We start from the raw sequence: 22,773 nt of genomic DNA, 5'->3' as shown, positions 1-22,773 counted from the left end.
TTCAGACAGGAACATGCTATGAAGGTGGTGTTTTTTGCGAGTAAAGGGGAGAAGTTCAATTGAACTCACTCAGTAAAGATAACTGCATATTAGTAGAATCTTTTATAAAAGGAATTTCCCCTCCCTATGGCTTTCAAACTTATTACACAAATACACAAGGAAAGCCAGGTAGCCTCTACAATTCCTGTTTCTGCTAAATAAAAAGAGCATGTGTGCATTTACATAGTACACTATATATTAAACATAGCCACACAGATGTATTCAGACAGTGACAGAACAAACAAGAGGACATGACACAAGTGTGAGTTTAATATCATGAGCTGGGAAAACACTGCACAACTCTGAGCAGCAGAGGAGAACTCGCATGCAAACATACATGCTAAACAAGTGCAGATATTGTGATGTATGTAATTTAAGATGTCATGTTTGTTACAAGGAAAAAAATTACTGCTTTGTGCTTTATCTTTATTATTCACATTGGGCACTTTAATGAATTTTATTGATTCTGCAATAATTTTTTACTTGCAATTTTCACATTTCCTCCTCCAATCTTTATTATTTTCCCATTTCTCATCTCTTAAATCCCTGTTTTTGTGCACTTGGCATTATGGCACCATATGCAACATGCCACTTCAAAGTTCATTCGTTTGGACTGGTGCATAAATATTTCTGCATCTGTTTTCAGAGTGCACCTATAATTTGGGAAGCTACCTCCCTCACAGAGAGCCAGCATGGGTATTGTATTAGTCCCACCAACATATAGGCACAGCATGCTAAAAATCCTCCTTAAATTGTCACTCACTAACATGTATTGTGTGTGTACTAGCTACATTTTGAAGTGAAAGGCACTGGGGTCTTCTTTGTGAACTAAATCTAACATTCTGATTTTTTTTAATTAAAGGAGCATAAAAAGTGATCTGAAAGCAATCACATTTTTATCCCCCTTTAACCTAAAGGACTACATTCATTTTATATAAAATTTTGCAATAAATATGTACAATAAAACCTGGCACTAATAGTGTGGCTAATAGACAGAGCCCTATCAAATTCACAGCCATGAAAATTGCACCATGGACCATGAAATCTGGTCTTGTGTGTGCTTTTATCCTATACTATACAGATTTCATGGTGGAGATCAGGATTTCTCAATTGGGGGCCTTGACCCAAAAGGGAGTTGCAGGGGTGTTGCAAGGTTATTTTACGGGGGTCGCAGTATTGCCACCCGTACTTCTGCGATGCTGCCTTCAGAGTTGGGTGGCCGGAGAGTGGAGGCTGCTGACCGAGGGCCCAGCTCTGCAGGCAACAGCGCAGAAGTAAGGGTGGCAATACCATAACCTGCCATCCTTACTTCTGCGCTGCAGCTGGTGGCTGCTCTGCCTACAGAACTGGGCTCCTGACCAGCAGTCATCGCTCTCCAGCTGCCCAGCTCTGAAGGCAGCACCATCACCAGCAGCAGTGCAGAAGTAGGGATAGAAGTACTGCATCCCCTCCCCCTTACAATAACCTTGAGACCTCTCCCACCTCAAACTACTTTTTGGGTCAGAGCCCTACAATTACAACACTGTGAAATTTCACATTTAAATAACTGAAATCATGAAATTTACGATTTAAAAAATCCTATAACCGTGAAATTGACCAAAATGGACCGGAATGTGGTAGGGCCCTACTAACAGAGTTCTTAAATTCTTAATTTTCTTGTTACTTTTAGGTCAAATTATTGCAGGTCCATTATTATTACCATGGAGTGCAATGGAAGAAAGAGTTCTGTGGGTTTCTTTGCAGCTGGTTCCAAGAAGTGATTTTGCATTTTATTTTTTTCCCCAGTCAAGATCTAGCTCTCTCTACTACAGAGACAGATTGGCTATAGCAGAGTCGTGCTGCTATAGACTTTGTGGCACCCTGTAGTCAGTCATCATTTCTTTTTCTTTAACCACATGCTCTTTAGACAGATGGCTGTAACAACAGGGATTGGGTTTTTTAAGAGGTTAAGTGCCTCCCACTAAGAATCCAATGAAGTCAGCTGATCAGAAATGTAATAAATTTGGATGCACACAATTTTACCTTCATTTACAGGGTTGTTTAAAACAATCACTTCACTCTGGTGTGATATCAGTGACCAATAAGAAACCTAAGGCCCAGAATTGGGAATTTCCCAACTTTTAGTAACAGATTTGCAACAACATTTGCATTCATAAAAACCAAGGTTAGGAGTTTCAAAGGAGCCAAACCCAATTGCACCTAACTTCCTTTTGCTCCTTTGAAAATCCCAGCCCAAATAGCTAAGCCACACACACCAAAAGAAGCCTAAGCCCCAGGGTTATGAGAGTATAATGCCATAGATCGCTCTCATACTTAGGGCAAGATGAGCATTAGAAAGTAGAGCTGCCTCTGGTTGACTTGAACAGCTGTGGCAAGAGCACTGAAGAATGTCCAACCCCTCTCCCCTCATCTTAAATAAAACCTGAATGTGCATGTTTACTTCTTTTGAAACAGTTACTTGGCTACTGAGTAAAAAGCATTTGAACAGTTTCCTGAGGGCTTATTATGGTATATGTTTTATGTTCATGTTGTGGCTAGAGGATGTTAAAAGTCTCCTACCGCAGTACTATGAAACAGCTAATAATGAGAAAAACAATTACCTAGTGATAACAAGCAAAGTCCCATTATAATCTCTTTGCTGGTCATAACTCCACTAATCAGCCTGTGTAAGACACTACTGTCACTGACAAAGGTGATCAGGGCCTCTGCAAACTTGGCATAGCAGGAAATGTTCACAGGAGCACAGCGATGGAAGAATGGAATAGGTGCACTGGTGACACAAGAAAAAAAAAATCAGAAAAAAAATTACTCCTACTTAATATAAATGCCACATCAACACACAAATGAAAGGTGAATTGATGCAGTACTCTCCACCCTCATAACACCATAACAAGGAGCTGTGAGTTTAATGCAGAGGTGCTGCTATAATGACAATGGTCACAATGAGGAGTGATGCAATTTTACAAGTATTTCTGTAAAGAAGGCAGCATGCATATTCCAATAGGATATTACCCTCTGCCTCTCAAAAGAGTATTTTCTTATTTCAGCTTAAACATCTGTCATTCAAGTGTCAGGTGGTACACCAGCTCAAACAATGCCTTTCACTGACTTCAAAATGGAATACTGACCCACTTTTGTAGCAAAAAAGTAATCCAAGAATGATTGTACTATAGTTGCAAATATATATACATTAGTCTAAAACATGTCACCATTTACAACTGTTGCCAAACAGCCATGATAAAGATCTCTTATTCTTTCCCTCTCTTATGCTTATTCTGGTCATAGGAGAGGAAAATTACAGTGATTACTTACATTACCTCAGCCAAATATTTAAATGTTTTATAACAAATGCAATGAAGAGGCCTGTAATTGTTTAATTATTCCTTTTACCCTGAATGGTATTGGAGTCCCTCTCAAGGGGTACTGACATTTTACATTATACTGCTCACTCCAGTAAACAGAAACTGGGATGCAGTTCACCAGCAGATAATACAGGAGAGCACAAACGTGAGACTTTATTTTCCCAATGCTGCCTGCTGGGGAGTTACATCTTCTTGTTCCCTAAACTATGGCAGACTATCAAGGTTGTCTATTTTATTTTTTAATTATTCTTTTCCATTACATTTGAGACACTTTTATTAGCAATATACTCTTGCTTGTAATTGAATCCAATGAATACAATATATTTTTACATTAAATTGAAGAGTTTTCTTTTAACCTCCAGATTCTTTCCTTCCTCTCCATCAGTTCCTACTGACTTATTGTCAAGATTTCAGTATAATGAAGCACCTGTGTACACTATCCTTTTGGGAGTCTCCTATTTTCGAAGTGATTTTGAAGCCAGAGATTTTCTGTACCAGATACCTCTTTTTAAATTTTGAGTCTTACCAAAATTCTAACCTTCACTTCGAGTGTGTAGGGTTAGAGGAATCATCTGCTTTAAGAATATCCCCTCTATGCATTATTATTTTGGCGAGGTATAAGCGAGGAGGGAGATAACATACTAAAAAACCAATTGTCTAATTATTCAGTGCAGAATTGGGAGGATTTTATGATCACCCTCATAATTAGAAAATTAACAGATTCCCATGCTTTTGTGAAACTGACCATTCTAAATAATAAGGTTTTAAGTCAACTGTGCTTGACTAAGTAAATGCATTTGCAGATGCTTATACTGATTCTCTGCTTTCAGTGAGTGGTAAAGCCAGCAGTTAAGCAGAATAGTTATACATTTAGTTAGAACTGTTAAAAATCAAATTAAACCCATAGTAATGGCCTTCCCATCTAGAGAGCAGCCTGTATATTCCCTCAGCTTTTTTAATAAGATGGAGCTAGATCTTGGGGGACTATGACATTTTACCTTTGGCACTCTCTATCCTTACTCGCTTTGGCTTCCTCACAGCACTGCCAAAGATAACCACGCCCTCCAGCTGTGCCTCCTGGAACCTCTTCCCTGGGCTAGAGAGCAGTTTCATTATATGAAGGTGGTTTTGGAGCAGGGAATCTAGCCAGTTTTCCCCTTCCTTCCTGCCTCTCTACCTGTTCCAACTCTGCACAGCCCTGGCAGAGGAGCTTCCATTGAGATTGGAGAGAAAAGGAGAGCATACCACAGCAGCAGAATGCTACATTCTGTTGGCTCAGGCTCCCTTACATAAGTTGGCATAGATCAGTTATGGGGACTCTAAATATCTCACATCCGCCCTTGTTTTGAGGCCCACCTGATAGAGAACTACTCTGTTCTTAACTCTGCATTCATTTCCTTGTCCGTATCCAGTTAAACTGGGCCCTCAATATAATTTCAATGCAACTGTCATATTTGTGCTTTTTAAAATGTATTTATCATCATCCCTACTAGGCGGATTCTGCTGATCTTGATCACAATGATTAAGCAGCAGATTATTCTTAGAAGCTTATAATTTCATTTACGTATGTAATGTCCCAAGGTGTTATCAAGGGGCCTTATAAATAGCAGAGGTCACTATGACTAGATTTATTATTTCATTTTTTGTTAAACGAGACACATCACATGCTCATTGAGTCAGAACCACTGAAATAGAAGCAGGTCTCATGCTGGATTCACAAGAGTTTCATTTATTCAAGAAATGTTGTAATAACCGCTGACCTTATTTTTTATTAATTATAACAGTTTGTATTTAACTGTTACACATAAAAACAGGTTACTTAATACGTACAGTATAATTGCTACAAGCAAGAGGGATATTTAGCAGTTTAATACAGGAATGCTGTGAGATAAAGGTAAAAAGTATATACTTCTCCTCCAGGTCATATTGCTTCTCATGACTTTTTTCAGAATGTCTGTTTTCTCATCAGGATGTAAAAAATGGATTTTTTTTGCACGTTTCAAGATAAAAACTGAGCTTTGTCAGAATGATAGCTCTAATTTTCAGTATAAGCCTGTGAAACTTTGTAAGCTTTCTTAAAAATTGGAGTATGTGCTCGAATTAAAAGCTAAATACAAAGCCCTCTAATTTAAAGTTTTTCAAATTTCATTGCATACATTCTGTGCAGACCTGCAAGATGCTAACACACACCAAAACTTTAGGTTCCTCTGCAGGGCATGAGGAACTGGGAAACTTCAGGGGACAGTTCTCAGCTGACGTAAGTTGCCATAGCTATTCCATTGACTTAAATAGAGTGATATAATTTACACCAGCTGAGGATCTGCTTCCAGGAAGGGAACATCTGGGAGTTTTCCTCAACATCCTTCTTCCTGCAGTTTATTTTATTTTTCCATCCTTCAGACCATTTCATTTCTTCTTCAAAATGTGCTTGTTCACTCCAATAACTGCACTAGCACAATATCTAAAACATAATCATGTGAGTTAAAGGCAAACTATTGGGTATTACCTTTCATTTTCTTTGGGGGTTTAAATCAAACTTTAGGAAACTTTAAAATTTAATGAATGTTTTTATTTTTATTTTAACTTATAAAACTGTAGAATAAAATGGAAACCCTCCACTGACATAACAGCTCCTTCTGACTATTTTAAAAAGTATTTTGCCAGGAATTTGCACTGTATTATAAAGTGACATGACACTCCAGTCTATCTGCGTGCTTGCTTATTAAGTAAAATTCAATCCAATTGAATGACATGAGAATGTTTAGGAAGAAAAGTACATACAATTCTGGCAAAAATTAAAACTGACAAGCCATTTGAGTATGCAAAACAACACTGGAATTTTTATTTATTTTAGTTAGGTAGTACAGCATCTATGCCTAGGTCTGTTGCATAGGCGATAGAGCTGCAGAAAAAAAAAAAAGATTAAGAGAAAGTATGTTATTGTCAGCATTTGAGCTGCTGCTTATCATAGTCAATTTAAAAACTTGGATAAGTTACCGAGGTAAACAAAAGACATTTAAAACTTCAGGTCCTAAAATGGATACAACATATCCTCTCCAGGACTTCTCTCTGTTTTCCCTTTGCCAACACTCATGTCCATGCAGAGAATGTACAGCCTGCCCCTGAACAGATCTAATCAGACTGAGGTTGTTTATGAAGTAAGAATTATGCCTGGTCACAACTGTTTGCATTGTCAAGCCCCTTCAATTTCAGCTAAAACACAGAAGCCCAAAGCCGCAAACACCGCTGTAGAACTCTCATTGAAGACAGTGGGACCACTCACAGAAGTGTTTGCAGGACTGAGCCCTAAAATAATCGCATTGCTGAACAACTCCAAATTTGCTGTATAGCTGAAGTGCTGACTGCCCCTGTACTTCTGGGCAGCACTCTAATCTTCCAACATACAGCTGGGCTTCCAATACCAGCAGCATCCTCTTTGTTACAATCACTACCATAGACTTTGCCAAGAACAGCCAAGGCAGCTCTTCATTGAAATTTTAAGCATTAAAACTAGAGCGATTTATTTACAAAATGTGGTAATCCATGAATAGGAGTGCCTTCAGGTATTTGGGTCTTTTTTCTTCTTTCTGCCATTTAAGCATCCCAGTCCTGGAAACTTAGACGCAACAGAGAACCAGCAAATGAAACAGACTCACCGAGTTTAACTGGCTGAGTAAAGTGCAAGAAGCAAACACCATAAATGACAAACGTGATATTTTATATGCATATACCACCTTTCATTCCAAAGCCCTTCATATATTGTGTACAAACAGCACTGCTAAAATGCAGCCAGTCCTCAGGGTGGCAAACAAACTGCTTTGCAGCACATAGCACAACACTGAATATGTAACATCAAATAGCATTTTTAATATTCCAGTTTTAATAGCACTAGTAACACAGTAGGGTTTTGGGGTTTTTTGTTTTGTTTTTTTTAGTGTTATGTTGACAGAGTCTCTTTAAAGATGACCTTTGTACCAACAGAGTTAACATGCTAAAAACAAACACAGGTATGTTATAGAGTGACCTAAACTATTCTTTGTGAGATTTTTATGAAATCTTTTTCAGACAAATGAACTATTAGACAAGAAACCGTTAAACTTACCTCTCTGGAACCGGGAGCTTAGGACAGAGTTTAGAGGAGAGCTGTGAATCTGTAGTGTACTTAGATGACAGTAGTTCATAGCTACATAAATTTGATCCTGTTGAAAGAAAAAAATGTTACAAGATCAAAAATCTAATATTCCTGTTCCAGTCCAGCAAATCATCTTAAAATGGATAATAGTCCTGATTCTTCACTCCATTACATTAGTTTCACACGACTAAAACTCCATTGACTTCAGAGTTACAAGAGACTACTAGAGAAAATGTTTTGTAATGGAATGTTGAATCAAGCCCATCGTATGTTGTATTAGATGGGCCCCTTACATCCATGGCTGGGTCATCCTCCAACTTTGATCATCCAAGAGAGAAAGGCTAAATTCACAGTTCACTTTTAAAGGAAGGACACAAATCACTAGACTCCTTGAAATAATTCCCTCCCCCCGACTGTTTCTTAATCATTCTTAATGCATCAAAATTGCAGAGGCACAACATCCATGATTAGGCATCGAAGGAACAGATTTTTATTGGTAAACGTTAATTTCACCGTACACCCACAAACTGAAAAAAATATTTTCATCTATAGCAGTCAAAATTTACAGATGGGCAAAGTGAGAAAATGCTGCCTGAGAACTCAGCTTGATTTAAGAATATTTACTTTGTATATTTTGATGTGATGGTGACAATTTGTGTTTTAATGGTTAGAAAGCTTTAACTTTTTGAATCACCTACTGTCAGTAAATAATTATTGTCTGATCCCCCCCACCTTCCCCACAACTGTGAAAATTTAAAATTGCTAAATATTGGGAAAAAATTGCTTATATACAAACAAATATTATCCATCAAAATTATACAAAAATAAAAATCAAATTCTGCCAAACGTATCCACGATGAAAAGAAATTATCCAGTTTTCTTTTTAAACTACAATCCATGTGCTTTACAGAGAGCAAAGAGAGGAAGAACTATTGAGGTAAAAGAGTGAGTTAGCTGAAGACCTGTACAGAGGAGTGCTCTTGTGTTTATATTGTCAAACTCTGTGGATGCACAGCAGCTCTAACAAAGCTGAATCCCTCTTCACACACTGGCCAGTTAAATCATACTGGAGACCAGGTTGGCTACAATCAAGTTCAAACCATGCTTAAGCACAGTTTTAAAAACTGCTGAGCCAGCATCAACTGGGCTTAATGGTACTGCACCACATAGCAGCATCTCCTCCCATTTACTACCCCTGCAGAAAGGAGTCCTCTATTTGTACAGAGAAGGGGCACAGCCTGGGAGTACCAGTGCCAAGTATCCCACGCAGTCTCAAGAGCCTCAATTGCATGGTTTAGATTTTTCAGGAAGAGACGACCATCTCTGTATTTAGCAGATCATTAAAGAAAGTCAGGTGGCTGAAATAGGCAATCAAGAATCAGGACTCCTGAGTTCTAGTTCCAGTCCTGCCATTTAGATAATTTCTCCGGAGGGCATTCTGCACCAAAAAATAAAAAATTCTGCACACAATATTTTAAAATTCTGCCAATTTTATTTGTCAAATAAATGTGGAGGCCCCAGCCTGGCATCGGGGAGCACAGGCCACTGGCTGCACCGAGGTGGGAGATCACTGTGCAGCTCCCCCTGGGACATGTACTTAGCGGTGAGGCTGCACTCAACCCTGACATAGTGCAAGGACCGGGCCTGGCCCAGAAACACCCCAGGGCCCTGCCCCTCCATGCCAGGTGTGGGCACACAGTCTTAGCCTGGCAGGATCAAGTGTGGAGGGGCTTAGTGTGTGGGGGATCCAGCGGTGGGTTGAGAAAGTTCTGTGTGGGGCACTCTGGGTGTGGGTGGCTCAGTGGGGGATCCAAGTACAGGGGTAGGGAGATCTGGATGCACAGGGTCTTGTTGGGGGGTTCTAGGTGCAACAGTAATGGGACTCTGTAGGGGGGTCCACGTGAAGGTGGTTGAGCTCAGCAGGGAGAGGGGTCTGAGTGTGTGTGTGGGAGGGACAGAGCTTGGCAGGGAGGTCTGGTGTGGGGGTCCAGATGCTGGGGTTGTGGGGTTCATCGGGGGGGTGAGGCTCGGTGGGAGGGTCTGGATATGGGGGTCTGGATGCACAGCGGTTGAGTGGATGGGGGAGCAGCTCCCCAGGGAATCCCTCCTCCTGCAGCTGAGGAGCAATGGGTGCAGGAAGCAGGGGTGGAGGGGAGAAGGGAGTTTGCAGAGCTTCCTCAGAGAAAGAAATCTGGGGGTGGGTCTGACTCAGCCTCAGATGCCTTGTGGGGAAGAGGAAGTCCTGTCCTCCCCAGCCCAGCCGGGACTAGCAGTTGAGTCCAGCTCAGGGTAGGTGCCACTAGCCGGATCTTCTCCAGTCCTGCCCCTTGCCCCACAGTGATTTACCTATTTAGTGGCTGCCGTGGGCACCTGAAATATACTGCTAGGGAGGGTTGCATGACCCCTCTTGTGGCTTCCCTTTGCTTTCCTATCAGAAAGTCATTTTTCTGCAGGGAAGCAAAGAAATCTGTGGGGGACATAAATTCTGAGCATTTGCAGAGGCGCAGAATTGCCCCAGGAGTAATGATGAAGCACTATGCCTCAGCTTACCTATCTGCAAAGTGGCTATAATACACCCGCCTACCTCAAAGAGGTGTTGCAAAACTTATTTGTAATGCACTTGGAGCTGTCTGGATGAAAGCTTTGCACTACGATAAAGCCTATCTAATCCGAACACCTGTACTGAAATATAAAACTTCTGAATTAAATGTGAGCATGAACAGTCGTAAACATGCCAAAGAGGGCTAGCAGTAGGAAAAGGTTCCATCAACATGCCCAGCACATCTTGTGAATACAAGGAGAAACATTCTTTCAGTTCGGATATCAGGAACCTTTTAAAGGATGCTAGAGTCAGGACATGCGAGTCGGGGAAGGGAGTACGGAGAATCATTTATTGATTTATGATGTAGTTATCCATGCAAGCCTGAAGTCTAATAATTTTGTTTCCCACTGTTGCTCATTTTTAGCAATGATCTATAAGGTAACAGAGGGCCCAACCCCATGTTCTCATATCTAAAGGACCAAACCATGTCCCCTTCCCTTTGGTTGCAGAGCACCCTGCCGTCAACGGCCTAGATCTCACAGCGGAAGGGGGTGACAGCAGATTTAGTGAGCACAGCCACTGTGGGCTGAACCCCTTGCATATAAACTCATCTCTGCAGGGCCTCTGTCCATATCCCTGCGCATGAACATTTTGGGCTAATGAAGAGTGGAGGTGGAGCCAACACTTGTCCTTTCAAGATGGAAACGCAGACAGAACCACGAGCCAGAGGGTTCCAATAGTGGCCGTGCACTTCGTGGCTTGCTGGAGAAGAAAGAAAGGAGAGGATTCTTTCTGCCTTCCTCTCCCCAGTCCCACAAGGAGCTATCCTGGTTTAGTAAAGATTGTATATGAGCTACACTGGTCTGGTGGCAGTTTTCTGAACATTTTGGGGATTTAGCTACCGTTTGAGCTTCCAATTCTGCAAGAGATAAAAGCTCTCTAGATCAGCCTTACTTGGAACAAGACATTGATCGGAAACACCATTAATTCTAACTGGTTTAGGGACATTCTTACTGGAATCCAAATATCCAACTGAAAAATAATCAAAGACATGAGGCAGCAAATCCACTATTTCCTACACACGAGAGTGTGCTATATTTGGAGATGTAATCAGGAAAGTGCCAACAAACTGCATCTTGCAGAGGATGGACTCGAGAGCTCTACTTGTTCTGAGCCTTACGAAAATACTCTCTTATGCAGTGGTCCTGGGTTCTTGCTAGTGGTCCACAGGACTACTGGTCACAGTGCTGTCTTTGTTCCTAGCTACTAAATTATATTCTGAAGACGTAGCTCCTTTCCTAACATTACTTTTCTGCATAAACACCTGGTCGAGTCACCAGAGAGCTATGATGTGACCATGATCAGGAGGGGAAGTGACCCATGAGATGAGCTTTCCCTTTTACTGTGGCCCACATCCAGAAAAACTGAGAACCCCAGCTCTGAACTCTGATTTGGAAAGCAAACATTATTTCCTTTGAAATCCTGCCTTCTGTTTTGTTTAGGATTGATCATTCAGGTACTAAGCAGTTATTAACTCCAGTACTCTTAAAAATGCTGCCACAATTAACATGAATTGCATAAAGATGCTGGAAAAGCTTGAGGACAAGGGGAACACATTGTGACGAAAAGCCTCTTTCCAGTGGAGAATGCAAAATATTGAAGACCTTGTAAACTTTGGAGGAAGCTGCACCTAAATTATGTGACATGGCCCTCTGCATTCTATGATACTGCAACAGACTGAATATTCCACAACAGACTGAAGTGATTTAAGAAACGAAGATTCCTTTAGTGAATGGCGTTTCAGTATTGTACTCCTTGGGACATTTATTTTTCTACAAAATTCAAACAACGTCTTCCAATTTTTTTCTGGGAATGTATAACACCACTGTCAGTTATAGGAGTAAATCCCGTAGGGAAAATCATGCTGCTATCCGCTTGGAGGACCACAATATACTTTGTTGATGAGTTATACAACTATCTGTGAGATGATAGCAAAATGATGGGTATATCAGTATTTCTGCATTGTTCCTGGCTCTGGAAACAATACTGTTTAGTGGTAGTCTGGACAGACTAGTGGAATGTAAGGATATACCTGTTTGCATTGTCTGCAAGAACTGAAACTGGGATCTCTAGAACTAAACCCCCAAGCCTCTAATTCAAACAGTAAAGGGCCATAACTACGAGCATGGAGGAAAGAGCAGATTCATGATCTTCCGTATATGGTTTCTTCTCTAGAGGGAGACAGAACCACACTGGTAGCCTGAGTTACTGGCCTAGCTCTTCTGAAAGGTAGTGTGGGAAAGAGGAAAAGATTTATATTGTCATATTAGAGAGTGGGATTCTATTCCTAGCTCTCTCTGAAGTGAGACTGTGCGCCTTCTGAGTCACTCATCTGAAAAACAAATGAATGACAGTTGCCTGTAAGATAGGTGTATGAGACCTTGGTTAACAACGGTTATAAGTATGCAGAAATAGTAACAGTAAGTCAGAAGGCAAAGTGGAAAACATCTTATTGTCTCCGGACGAGCAGCTCAGTGCCCATTCCCTTGAGTACAGGCTATTTTGTGGGGAAGTTTGTCTCTCACCAAAAACACAACAGATCTTGCAACTGCATGAGTGAATCTCAAGATGGAGGATTCTTGACAGGTCTGCACTGTACAGGTTGGTGGAGGGAAGCTGAAGGCATTAACAGCTGGATAGTGGCAACCTGGGCTTTTGGTACCCGGATGGGTAGGCCTGGAGGCTCTTGTAAATTCTGGGCAGGGTTTAATTCATTTGATCGTCCCAGCAGTTATGTACAGCTACCACCTTCCAAATTCACACTTTTGCCCCATATTTATGTGCACAGCGAAACCTAACCAATGTGTCTACTAAAATGATGAGCAGTAAACAGTTAACCAGGATGCCATTTGCATTGCCATTAGGTTTCAGAGTCAACAGCCAATTAAGAAAAATGGGATCAGTTCCCTGCTCTAGCTATACAAGTGCTAGTAACATTACTTACAAAAAAATGAAACCTCAGATACTAGAACATAGTTCTGCAGTAAACTGTGGCTTTGGAATTTGCCCCAGAATCCACCAAATCAGAAACTTGCATGAGCGCTTATTTCACATGGTAAGATATGTTCCACTGCCAACCACTCTTTGTATAAAGGAGACAGGTTTGTAGGACAAGGAGAAGATCCTCATGTGATTAAGACAAATTATTCCTATGGGGGACGAGCACAAGTGCTGTTCTCACAAAGACAACCTTCTTGAGCCCTTGCAAGTGCACAAAGGTTAAGGACATTAGAAAAAGAAACATATTGAGACTGACCAGCTCTTCTTCATTCTGTGTCTGCTGGACCTGACAGTTTGCAATAATACTCAGTCAAGTGCTAAACTGCTACAGGGAACAAATCTACTAAGAATGTATGCGCTAAGAACATACATAATTTAGACCTCCTATATGCCAGAGATTTCTGGTTTTGTGTGTGTGTTTTTAAGAGGAGGCAGGAAAGCAGTTTGACTTTCCACTCACTTCTAGAAAGAGAAACTACAGGTTTTAATGCTCTGTCATGGGATCAAGAGGTGCTGGGCCAGATGAGGGAGGAGTCCAGTAATAAGATACAGAGACTTTCACTTCCAGGTCACTGGTTTGAATCTGGTCCAGGTTAGTGGTGATCAAAAGGAGTTCTCACCTAACATTAATTCAGGGGCCTATGTGAACTGAGGAACGGTGCACACATGAGAACACCACAGATCTCACCATCACAAATGATACTCCTTACTGGCAACAGTGAAGAGGTTAACTATCAAATAGCCACAGCCACTGAACTATCTTCTCACTACAGGTGGTTCCAGCAGGTAGTGATTGAAGCAACAGACAAGGCGGAAGACAACAGACTGTACTGCTTACTATGCGCTACAGATATGTCTGCTTACTATGCTCTACAGATATGTCAGTTGCGTCTGACGAAGTGGGTATTCACCCACGGAAGCTTATGCTCCAATACTTCTGTTAGTCTATAAGGTGCTACAGGACTCTGTCGCTTTTTACAGATACAGTGGACTTCATTCACCAGCACTGCCACTTGGCATCTTTCAGAAACATTCAATACACTTTTAAAGGGAGGAAGAATAGGCAGTTGGATATTCAGAGTTTCTTGAACTCCTAATTGTCTCACAGGAACATATAGTAGGCGCCAGTAAAGAGGAAGCATCAGAGGAAGGGAGAAATTAAAGCTCTCTATTAAATAGTTCTGGGATTCAGACTAAAGAAGGGAGTATTCTCTAGAGCCTACAAGAGAGTTCCAAGGAACAAGACATTATTTACATCTTTATAAAGGTCTCCAGATATATAAATATCTATAAGACTGCAAAGGAGGAATAGCAGAGATATCAAATCATGGTTGCCACAGCAACTAACTGGATTCAAGAATGAGATTAAGAAATATTTATCTATCCTACAGTGAGTCAGAGAAGCCTTAAAGATGTATTTTTATGGTCAGCTGCAATCCTTTATTTAAAAAAAGGAAGAATGCTGCCCGAGCCCTTTTGTCTTTTCTGTTCACCATTCTTTATCAGCAGATAGAAGCTTGAAAGCAAATATTACTGATTTCCTTTCCCTTTGGTACACAGCAATTCTCTCTCCTCCCACCTCCCTCACTCCCACAGATTTCTAATGGAGCTTAAAAATGAGTGCGGCTTTTTAGCTTACTTTATTTGCAATACAGAGTCATTGATGCAAGCACAATCCTGGGAGAAAGGTTCACTGGTTATACTCCCACTCCCAGGAGCGGGACGCAAACATGTTTTGTGATTTTTTTTTTTTAAAAGACTTGTTTCTGTTTTCAATGTAAGTGTACCAGACAGTGCTGACAGATGCAGACAGTTTTAGACTACTGTGGAGGAGTGCCCCCAAGACCTCCATGCAGTACTACTCAACCATAAACAATCAAACCAAAACATCAGTTGTATCTATTGCAGCCATTCAAAATTGTACTTATATTCAAATAATGGCTTTAGGCTATATGGGGTCTGGCAGAAACCAAGTGGTGTAAAATCTGTTTCTCCTTGGCAACATGCCTTTAACTAGGAAACCTAACAGCACAACCAGGAGCTTCCATAATAATTCCTTGGCTGTGATTTCCGTAACAGTTTTCAGGAGTGAAAACCAACATTTTTTAACCATTGCACATTTCCACAAAAATATGGAGAAAATACACTGTTCACTCCACATTATCTCCAACATATACAAAATCTGTTTTGAAGGCAGGTACCAGTGATGTGCTTCAAAGCAGTGCTTTATTATGCATACACATGAAGAGGCCATTATTGCTCAGACCAGAAACCACTGATGCAATAGTTTCCCCTACCTACAGCTCCTTCCCATTTCTTCACAATACCTATGTGCATTTTACTTTCAAACCCACCCCAAAGAAATCTCTACAAAGTCAGCAGATTAGGCCTTTTGAACCCAACTCGGATAAGAAGACTAATTCAGTGTGTCTCCTCATTTCAGTTCAATTTTCTACCTACTGGTGTAATACAAACAGTGTGGGGTAACCCTTGGCTTGTGCTCAAATCTTCAATACCCTCACCCTCAACTCAAAAAGATGCCTGAACGTGACCTAATCAGCTTGATTTCCTTTACTATTTTAATTTGTGTCAGCCTCTGCAGCAGACTTTTTTCCTTTAGTCTTTTACTTCAGTAACTGCCCCAGGCATGGCATCCACCTGGGCCTCTGCTGGATTGGCCTGGCTACAAACCTCTGAAAGTGAGATCCAGGCCAAGATGTTTAAAAATAGAAGCCTAATTCTAGGCTCTTAAATCCACATTTAGTCATTAGTGGCCTTATTTTAAGTGCTGAACAGCCAGCAGTTCCCAGCAAGGGTAATGCTAGATGCCACACACTCAGCACTTTTGACAAATCAGGCCACTTATTTAGATGGATATGGCTAATTTTAGGTTCCTACTTTCAGAAATTTTGACCCCAGATTTCATAGCATATGCATATATAAAGGCTGTTTTTTGTGAGCAGTGGGACATGATGAGGAAGAAAATGAAAAAAATTTCATTGTTTTAAAAAGTTATTTTAATTCAATCTGGCCAACAAGCACTATGTGCATCCATGGTAACTGTACGATTACTGCATGGAGTCACTACAGGGCAGAGTTAAGGTTGTTTGGGTACTTTAACTGCATTTTCACAGTGTGATTGGATTTTAAATTTAACCTGAAAAGTTAGAAACCCAAGAAATTGAGAGTTGGTTTTGGGATAGTTACGATATCCCTGTAATGTTTTTTATCTTAATGTACAGATATGTATTTCCAACCTTCCTCCACCTTAATCTAGTTCTTTTCTGGGAATATTATATAATCCTAACTAAATACAACAGTCATTAATTTAGCTTAATTACAATCTAGTTTTAAGATGTAGCCTGTGCACAGGATTTCAATGGAGACCAAACAGTGCAGAAAGTTTGAAGAATGTGTTATTCCATTATGAAGATCATCTGAGACATTACAAGGTCTAACACCAAACAAAACACTAAATTTCTTAAAGGCTCCATTCCAAATTAATTTCAACCCAGGTTAGTTAATGGATTTACTTTCAAATTCTCAGAAATATCCTGTATTCAGTGGATGCCATAATTTTGGCATGGACACACTATTCTTCATACTTAAGAAAAAGGTTGAATTTGCTTTAACCCAGACTCAACTCAACTTTAACTATGGAGCTGTAACCAGCACTATCATAACATTTAGAATGCAGGCAGTAAACTTCCAGCAAGTACAAGTTTAACCAAATCAAGCTTTCGATCCTAAACAGTTGATATAGTTTTAAACAGAAGTACCAGCAGGGGATGACATGCTTTCTAAGCCATAACTATATTCTCACAATCTTGCATAGTGTTCATCAGTGATCTTGTACTCTGGTTTCATACTTTTTGGGGGGGGAAGCGGGGTGCTAATTTATTTACAACATGAAAGCTCAGTTTAGATTCAGCATCTACTTTATTTTGAAATTCTGCATTATTAACATTCTAATCCGTTTACCTCAGACCTAAAATGACTGGCCCAAGGTCACACTTAGCGAATATGGATTAGAAAACAGGGATCAGAGCCCTTGAGTACTTTTGGCTGACACTTCCCTGCATTAAGTGCTAGACTTCAGATACCCTGGTCTAAGTTTACAAGAACCAAGGCAATTCCATTTAATGCCAATTTGAAAACATTTCACAAGACAAGCTCTTGTCTTTTAAACAGCAAGTGCCTAGGAGTTTTGGCTAGCCTGGATCACCTTTAGCACAAGATGCAGTGAATTTTAGCAAAGCATGTAGCCTTTGGTTCAGTTCGACAAAGTCAGTCATGCTGAATATACTGTAGTTATCACAGGATAATAAAGGAATTTTGATTTCCCAGCACAAGTTAGACTTACACTGAAAAACAACACTAGTCACACACGGACAAGAGAAAGATACTAGGCTTAAGTGGTCACGTTTAAATATTTCAAGAGGCTCTGATGAAGAAATTCTCCGACTGAATCCTTCAGTTTAGTTGGACTAGAAGGCCACTGTACATCAGATAAGACAAAAATAAGAGGTAACCAAAATTAATACGATAAAATAAAGCCACTTTCAGATACTTGAAACTGAAGAGTTAATGGAAGTCAGCACCTCCTTGCCTTCACCAAAATAGGGCTCCAGGCAAACAATTCTCTGCTCTGTGCTCAAAACAGAAACACTGTCACTATCAGCTAATGAGCAGAAGTGTTTTGCCATGAGGTGCAAAAAGATCAAGTGCCAAGGTCTAAGGAAAAAACCCACTAACTATAGTAATGACAGCTGAATGACAGAACAATTTGAAGAGATTTTTGCCTTCCTCACCTTTCAAAGTCCCAAAGTTGGTCACCTATCCGAGGGCTTGTCTACACTACTGCTTAACTCTGTTATAATTATTCCAGCATGCCTTAAGGGGGTGATATTGATGTCACCATGGATAACAAAGCAGCACATTTTGGGTGAGGAGGAATTGAGTCAGTTTCATTCAACTGCATAGTTTCGCTTATGCTTAACTCACACAAAATACAATAAGAATGTTGAAAAATAGGGAATTGCACTGCAGTACTGAATGAAAACAGGATTACCACCCACTCACTGGCAGACACCATGCTCCAGTGCAGTTCAATAGCAGTACTGATCCCAACAATCCAATACTTGCTAGAATGACTCAGCAGTGTAGGAAGGCTATCTGGAGCAGTAGCTTGAGGCAGCTTCCAGAATGCAGGGGCACAGGTCCATAAAATGTAAAACCCCTTTGGTCAAGTTCCTGTTAGGTTTTGCCTTTTTTTCTTCTTTAAGAAAATGAACTTTAAAAAGGAGATTCATGTAGATAACAGGGCAGGACAAATGGCTACCGTTAGGTTTTAGTTTTATAAAAAGACTAGAGACTATTCCCCTTGGTATTTCCCTTTATGTTTTGTCAATTCATTTTTAGTTCTGCTACGTCTAAGGCATCGTGGAGGGAGGGATAGCTCAGTGGTTTGAGCATTGGCCTGCTAAACCCAGGGTTGTGAGTTCAATCCTTGAGGGGGCCACCTAGGGATCTGGGGCAAAAATTGGTCCTGCTAGTGAAGGCAGGGGGCTGGACTAAATGACCTTTCAAGGTCCCTTCCAGTTCTAGGAGATAGGTAATAATTGGAGATATACCAATTACCTTATCTTTATCTTTCTTATATCTATGAATACTAAACAAACATATTTGGCTCCAGAGGAAAAAAGGGATGTGCTTTCCTCATACCGTTAGTTACCGCAAATTTCTGAACATCAGCCAAAGTCTTTAGCTCTTTCCTTGGGCAAGCTGCTACACAGAGGGCAATGGATTTGATCTTCCGATGTACCAGATCTACGTTGCATGGATCCAAAAAGAACACATACCTACAATGGGAAAAAAACAAACAAGTGGCTGAATTATTTATATTGTAAGGACAAACTTAAATTTGTTTCTAGCAGAAAAATTCTACCAAGACATCAACATTTAATGCCAACCATAACAATAATTTCAAGATTCCTTATTTTAGGACAATACCAATGTGGCATAAGCACATACAGAAAGAAACTAATAGAAGTTGAATGTATGCACTGTTGGATCTTTGAATGTACAGACTGATATTGTACAATGGGCATATTCTAAAACATTTGATCAGACTTCAGTACATTCAAGTGGCATTGTTTGTACAGTCTCAGCACTTCCATTATAAACGAGCTTCCACAGTTATAAACAGGCTGTGAATGTTAACTCCTGTTTGAGACATAACTTGAAGATCTCCAGTCTTTTCCCCTGAAATACAAAGTGGGGGGAGGGGGGCGGGAACAAACAAAACAAAACAGAAAAGTTGTATGCATACCACAAAAAGAAACGAAAAGAAAAGCAAGCTCAGGATGCTTTAATAAACGTACGTAACTCAAATAACTCAAGTTTTTTGTTTTAAATTGATTTTTCACACCACTAGTCCATAATATTGAATAGATCATTTTGGTATTTATTTAGAAGCATAAAAATTGTTGAGCTATTTCAGGTAACTATAAACTGTGTAAGTTCAGTATTTTAAAATATCTCCTTTCCATGAACTCCATCATGATTTAAAAAACACCCAAAGTTGTGAAATGTGCATTGTTTATCAACTCTCTAGCAAACATCTCCTTCCTATATATCTCTTATCTCAGAACCTAACTGAGGAGCTCAAAACGTTAAGAACATATACTATTTCTATTAAACACATTGATGAAAAATCTCTTCTGATCTCAGAAAGCCTATTTCATCTCACAGTACACTTGGAGACAGTTACAAATGATTTTGCAACAGGTACACGATGAAGTACACTAACAAAAATATTTTTCAGTTGATCCAACTGTTGAAATGCTTTTCAGCCCAGCGTACTAGCAAAAATACCATTACAGACCATTTAAACACTTTTACTGGTTTTGATTCCTTGGTTTTTTTTTGTTTTTTTGTTTTGTTTTGTTTTTGTTAAGGACAAAAAGCACTTTCTTGCTAAATGTGAAGAGGAACTGAAAATTGTTAGATCCTCAGTAAGTTTTACACCCCACTCCTTAAGGTAATACCTCTGAAACTACATTACTAATAAAAGACCTCTATGAGAAATGCAAAGATGTCCAAGTGTATGTTTATTGTTAAATAATCAGAACAGGCTATGTCTAATTCACAGTGTCAGATAGTGGAAACAGAAAATATCACTTGTGTCATACAATCTGACCCTTTGCACATAGGCTCTCTACTGTTCCTGGCTTTTCTCACATTATTTTGACTATATGCAGTGATGGTGCCTCACTCTGGGTAGTCGTTTCTATTTTCAATGTACAAACGTTATTACTATTTAGCCTCAATTTCTCAGTTTCTAGTTTCACGTCCTACCTTCTGAAATGGAATCAATCCCTGTCATCATTTATATTAACTTGAATGTATTTATAAACTGCTCATGTTCTTTTTCCTAGTGAAACTGTAGTGCTTTCAGTCTCCCTAGGTATTATCCTCCACTCCTTGGATCATTTTTTCATTTCTGTTTCCCCTACATACTATATCCATCCAATACTGTACAAACATTAGGGGCTGTGACACAACTGGAAACTGAACCTCACATTCTATCTGGCAGTCTTACCCCCAGAGGGGAATAGCTTTCACTCAGATACTATACCATGAATAATAACACAATAGCAGCACAAACGAATCGGGAATCCTTTGGCAAGAGCAAGTTAGGAGAGACAGTCCACTCTCTTTGTTTATTTGAGTTCTTGCTATTAGTAGAGAGGTACAGTTTCAATGAAAGGGGAAAATTACACAGATTATGTTATGAGGAAAATCCTGTAATTTTGAGCTTGGTCCTGTAATTTACAGGTATAGCATAGCTCTATGGTGTCATCTACGTTCCTCACAGGAGCATTCTGTTAACATATCATTAAACAGATACATATAACGTAAACACTAAAGTACTCCTTGGTTTAGAGTACGTTTGACAGGCAAAGTTTTCAATACAGCTTCAGAATGAAACTGGAAACTATGGTCATGTTTGCAATCTCAAATCATACTTTTTGAGAGTTACGGAGTGCTTCTCGTGAGGTGATGAACACCCTTCAGTTCCTACTGACTTCAGTGAGTCATACTCAGCACTTCACAGGATCAGGCCCTTAAGGTAGAAAGGTTGACTCTGGAATTAGAAAAGCAACGTAAGTTCACTATGCTGTCCAACACTGTCACTTCTTGGGTTCCTGAATTTGGGGGGCTCTTCGACTTCTGTAGGAAACCTACCTGAAGTAAAATACTTCAGTCTTCCTCCAAGAGGGACTCCAGTTCATGAATTGACATGACTCGTGTCCAGAAGAGCAACTTATTCAAGGGTTGCCTCTTTGGTGTTTCGTAAGACTTTTCTGGTCCTAGCAGAGTAAAACGAGTGGCGATTCTCATACTACTGGAAGTTGCAATTGTGACAAAATATTTGAAGTCACTTTGTGCTCCTGGACGAGACTGGTTAGGGATGATTTTATTCAGTTGTTTGAGTGCTTTTTTGGGTGATGCAACCAAATAGTTAAACATCAAGAGGGAACGAATAGATTGTTTCTGGAGGCATATCCCAGCACTCTGATACATATTGTTGGCAGGCTAGCCTGTTGCAGAATAGGGATCCAGACCAGAAAATAGTATTTCACAGGCTCTTGTACAGGAAAGCCAGAGTTAATTTAATGGATCTGAGCTGCTTAGAATTCCTGTCTGTACTCTTCAAGAGTCTCTTGGATGAAACATGGAGTAGGGTGAATGAGAGGGTTCTACGTGCTGATATTATGGATATTACCATTGCCCTTAATGTAATGGGGAAAGATTTGAAGCCCCTTTTAAAAGAGCTCTTTATCTTCTAGTCTAAAAAAATCCTCTGGAGACCCTACTCTGTTTCCTGTGATCACAGTTTTCCAGTAGCCAGGAGCAATCTTGGCTGAGATGAAGAAAGAAGGTGTCAGTTCTGAGAACCTGAGTCTGAGAACTTGACCAATCAACTTAACCCTTTAAACATGTCACAGCTTTGAGTGGCTCTTGACAGACTTCTTCCTCTTTACACTGAGCCATCACAAGATATCCTCCTATTAAGAACACTGTTCTGCTCTTGTAATGCTTCATACCATGGAGGTCTTGAGCTAGAGGGAGTTGGGAGGAAAGGTCTGCTATTTTTAATGGCTAAGTAGAATCAGGTCAGTGAGCTCATTAACACTGCCCTGTAAAAGATTACCTGAATCCAACTGACTATTCCCAATGCAGATTGGGAGAGTTCACTCACCTCTTCTAATTATTTAAATGACCACTTATGGCAGCTAGTTGACTGAGCACAAAGCTGGTTTGAGCTTTGTTTTCTTCATGGCTTTTCCCTTTCTGAGGTGAGCTACAGAGTGGGAAAGGCTCAGTGAAAGATGTCAGAGGAAATCTTAAGCACCCAGAGACCTCTGGCACCGATGAAGAACCATGGTAAGTCACTACAGAACCCATTTCAGTTCTGCCTAAAGAACTGTGAAATTATAGTTCCAAACATGAAGGATACAAGTAATCCAAAGTACACTAGTTAAGTAAGCCACACAAACAAAGGTCATTATTTATCTTACTTGGGCTGGTTCAACTCACTTCAAGATTACACTGCAGGAATAGGAAAATAA

The 22,773-nt window shown here is 40.1% G+C and overlaps 1 protein-coding gene across 2 annotated transcripts in view; it reads right to left on the bottom strand.

Annotated features, from left to right (window-relative positions):
* SLC44A1 (solute carrier family 44 member 1) overlaps window positions 1-22,773 on the bottom strand; it is a 101,110-nt gene that overhangs the window by 32,911 nt on the left and 45,426 nt on the right. For both annotated transcript variants that reach the window (XM_039543688.1, XM_039543690.1), the window contains exons 4-6: window positions 18,860-18,996; window positions 7,504-7,600; window positions 2,640-2,809 (exon numbers count right to left, since the gene is read on the bottom strand). In XM_039543688.1, coding sequence (XP_039399622.1) covers window positions 2,640-2,809; window positions 7,504-7,600; window positions 18,860-18,996 — 404 coding nt within the window. The remainder of the gene's footprint in view (window positions 1-2,639; window positions 2,810-7,503; window positions 7,601-18,859; window positions 18,997-22,773) is intronic.

Source organism: Mauremys reevesii, linkage group 6 (assembly GCF_016161935.1).
Source record: "Mauremys reevesii isolate NIE-2019 linkage group 6, ASM1616193v1, whole genome shotgun sequence".
NCBI classification, from domain to species: Eukaryota; Metazoa; Chordata; order Testudines; family Geoemydidae; genus Mauremys; species Mauremys reevesii.
This window is presented reverse-complemented; position numbering and strand designations above follow the sequence as displayed.